This window comes from Impatiens glandulifera, chromosome 5, assembly GCF_907164915.1.
Source record: "Impatiens glandulifera chromosome 5, dImpGla2.1, whole genome shotgun sequence".
In the NCBI taxonomy this organism is placed as follows: domain Eukaryota; kingdom Viridiplantae; phylum Streptophyta; class Magnoliopsida; order Ericales; family Balsaminaceae; genus Impatiens; species Impatiens glandulifera.
Window position 1 is genome coordinate 18,215,950 of NC_061866.1, and position 2,275 is coordinate 18,218,224.

General features: G+C 33.0%; 1 protein-coding gene across 1 annotated transcript; it reads right to left on the reverse strand.

The window, feature by feature from the left end:
- Positions 1–275: 275 nt before the first annotated feature.
- On the reverse strand, positions 276–766 carry LOC124939084 (secreted RxLR effector protein 161-like). Its single transcript, XM_047479595.1, has 3 exons — positions 559–766; positions 412–469; positions 276–366 (listed from the first exon to the last, which is right to left on the reverse strand). The coding sequence occupies exons 1-3, from the start codon at positions 764–766 to the stop codon at positions 276–278; spliced, it is 357 nt and encodes a 118-aa protein (XP_047335551.1).
- Between the last annotated feature and the right edge of the window lie 1,509 nt (positions 767–2,275).

A 2,275-nucleotide genomic window follows, 5' to 3' on the forward strand; every position in this document is an offset into this window, starting at 1 on the left:
TTCTAAGTCAAAGTTTACCATCCGTTGTCATGAAATAAATTTTTCAGTAGGTAAACACTTAGTACCCATTTCAGCAGGATTAAATTCTGAAGGAATTTTCTCTAAAATAACAATGCATTTTCAACAATATCCCAAATGTAATGAAACCTAACATCAATGTGCTTAGTTCTATCATGAAAAACAAGAATTTTACATAGTTGAATAATAGATTGACTATTAGAAAACACAATCACATTTTTGTCAAGAAAACCAATTTTAGACAAAACAACCTTAAGCTAAATTGCTTCCTTAAAAGCTTCAGTGACAACTACATACTCAGATTTTGCAGTAGATAAAGCAACAATGGGTTGAAGTTGAGACTTCCAACTGATGCAAGAGCCACACAATGTAAACACATAGGAAATAATATACTTTCTATTATCCCTATCATTAGCATAATTTGAATCCACATAACTAACCATCTTAATACCTACAGAACAATAGAGAAAGTCAAGCCAACATGAATGGTGGTTTTCAGATATCTCAAAAATCATTTCAAAGCATTCCAATGAGGCATACATGGGTTAGACATAAATCTACTCAAGTAACTAAGTGCATATGTTATATCAGGCCTAGTACTAATCATGAGATACATAACAGATCCTATAACATTGGAATAAGTCACATTCTTCATTTCAGTTATTTCAGTTTCACTCTTACGAGACTGATCCTTACTTAACACAAAGTGGGAATCAAGAGACACATTCACAGATTTAGCATCAGACATAGAAAATTTACCCAAAATTTTAACAATATATGCACTTTGATTCAACACAAGAGAAAATTTTGTTCTATCTCTAATGATATTTATGCCCAAAATTTTGAAGTAAAGACAATGATCAGAAGAACTTCTTTTAAACATCAAAGATTGCATGCACTAATTGAACTTAATATTCCATTGCCTATGAGATTATTTTAAACCATACAAGGCTTTTTTTTAACAAAAAAAACATGATCAAGCAACTTGGGTCAACAAACCCATCAAGTTGATGCATATATATATTCTTATCAAGTTCACCATGTAAGAAAGCAGTAGTAACATCCATTTGCTTCAATTTCTAATCAAAGTGAGCGACTAAAGCAAGTATAATTCTAACAGGAGTGAATTTGACAATAGGAGCGAAAATTTCAGCATAATCTATTCCCTCCTTTTGAGTAAATCCTTGGCTACTAACCTAGCCTTGAATCTAAATTTTTCAAACTCTTGATTCACCTTATACAACCACTTGCAATCCACTAAGGAGCAATTATGAGGTTTAGGAACAAGTTTCCAAATATAATTAATTCTCATGGAATTCATCTCATTATTCATAGCAATAATTCATTTAGTAGAAAGCTTAGACCTCAAAGATTCTTTGTAAGAGCTAGGCTCATTACAGTCTATGGGTTCAAACATATTAAAGAAAATTCAGACATATTGCAATCATTCAAATTATCATCCCTAAATCTAACAGGCATTCTAACAGTTTTTCTACTTCTATCCTTAGCAAGTTGATAGTCATGCAAATCATCAGACAAATCATGTGAATCATTCTAATCATCAATAAAATCATGCGAATCAGACAAAACATTTGAATCATGCAAATTATTAATATCATGCACATTATCATGCTCCACCTCATTGAGAACATTCACATCATATTCAAATGGTTGGTCAAAAACTACAAGCACATGCTCCACCTTATTATGAGCATCATTAACAGGAGTGGGGGACATAGGAAAGCATGGAAAATTATTCTCATTAAAGACAACATCTCTACTTATCACAATCCCTAGCTCAGGTTCACTCCTATCCCAAAGCCTATAACCTTTTACCCCTTCAGGGTAACCTAAGAACACACATTTCTTGGACCTAGGATCCAACTTGTCAACCTTCTGATGCACATAGCCAACACATCCAAAAACTTTCAAGTTGCTCAAATCAAGAGGTTTAACTGAAAACACAGATTTAAGACATTTCTCTCCTAAGGGAACACTAGGGGACTTATTTATTAAATAAGTAAAAGTGTGTAAAGCATCCCCCAAAACTTCTTAGACAACCTAGATTACACAAATATAGGTCTCACCCTCTCTAAAAGTGTCATATTCATCCTCTCAACAACACCATTCTATTGTGGCGGGGCACAGACCTATGCCTTTTAATACACCAGGTAACACATAAATCATTCATATGTTTATTACAAAACTCAAGACCATTATTTGTCCTAAGAGTTTTGATTCTCTTACTTGTTTGATT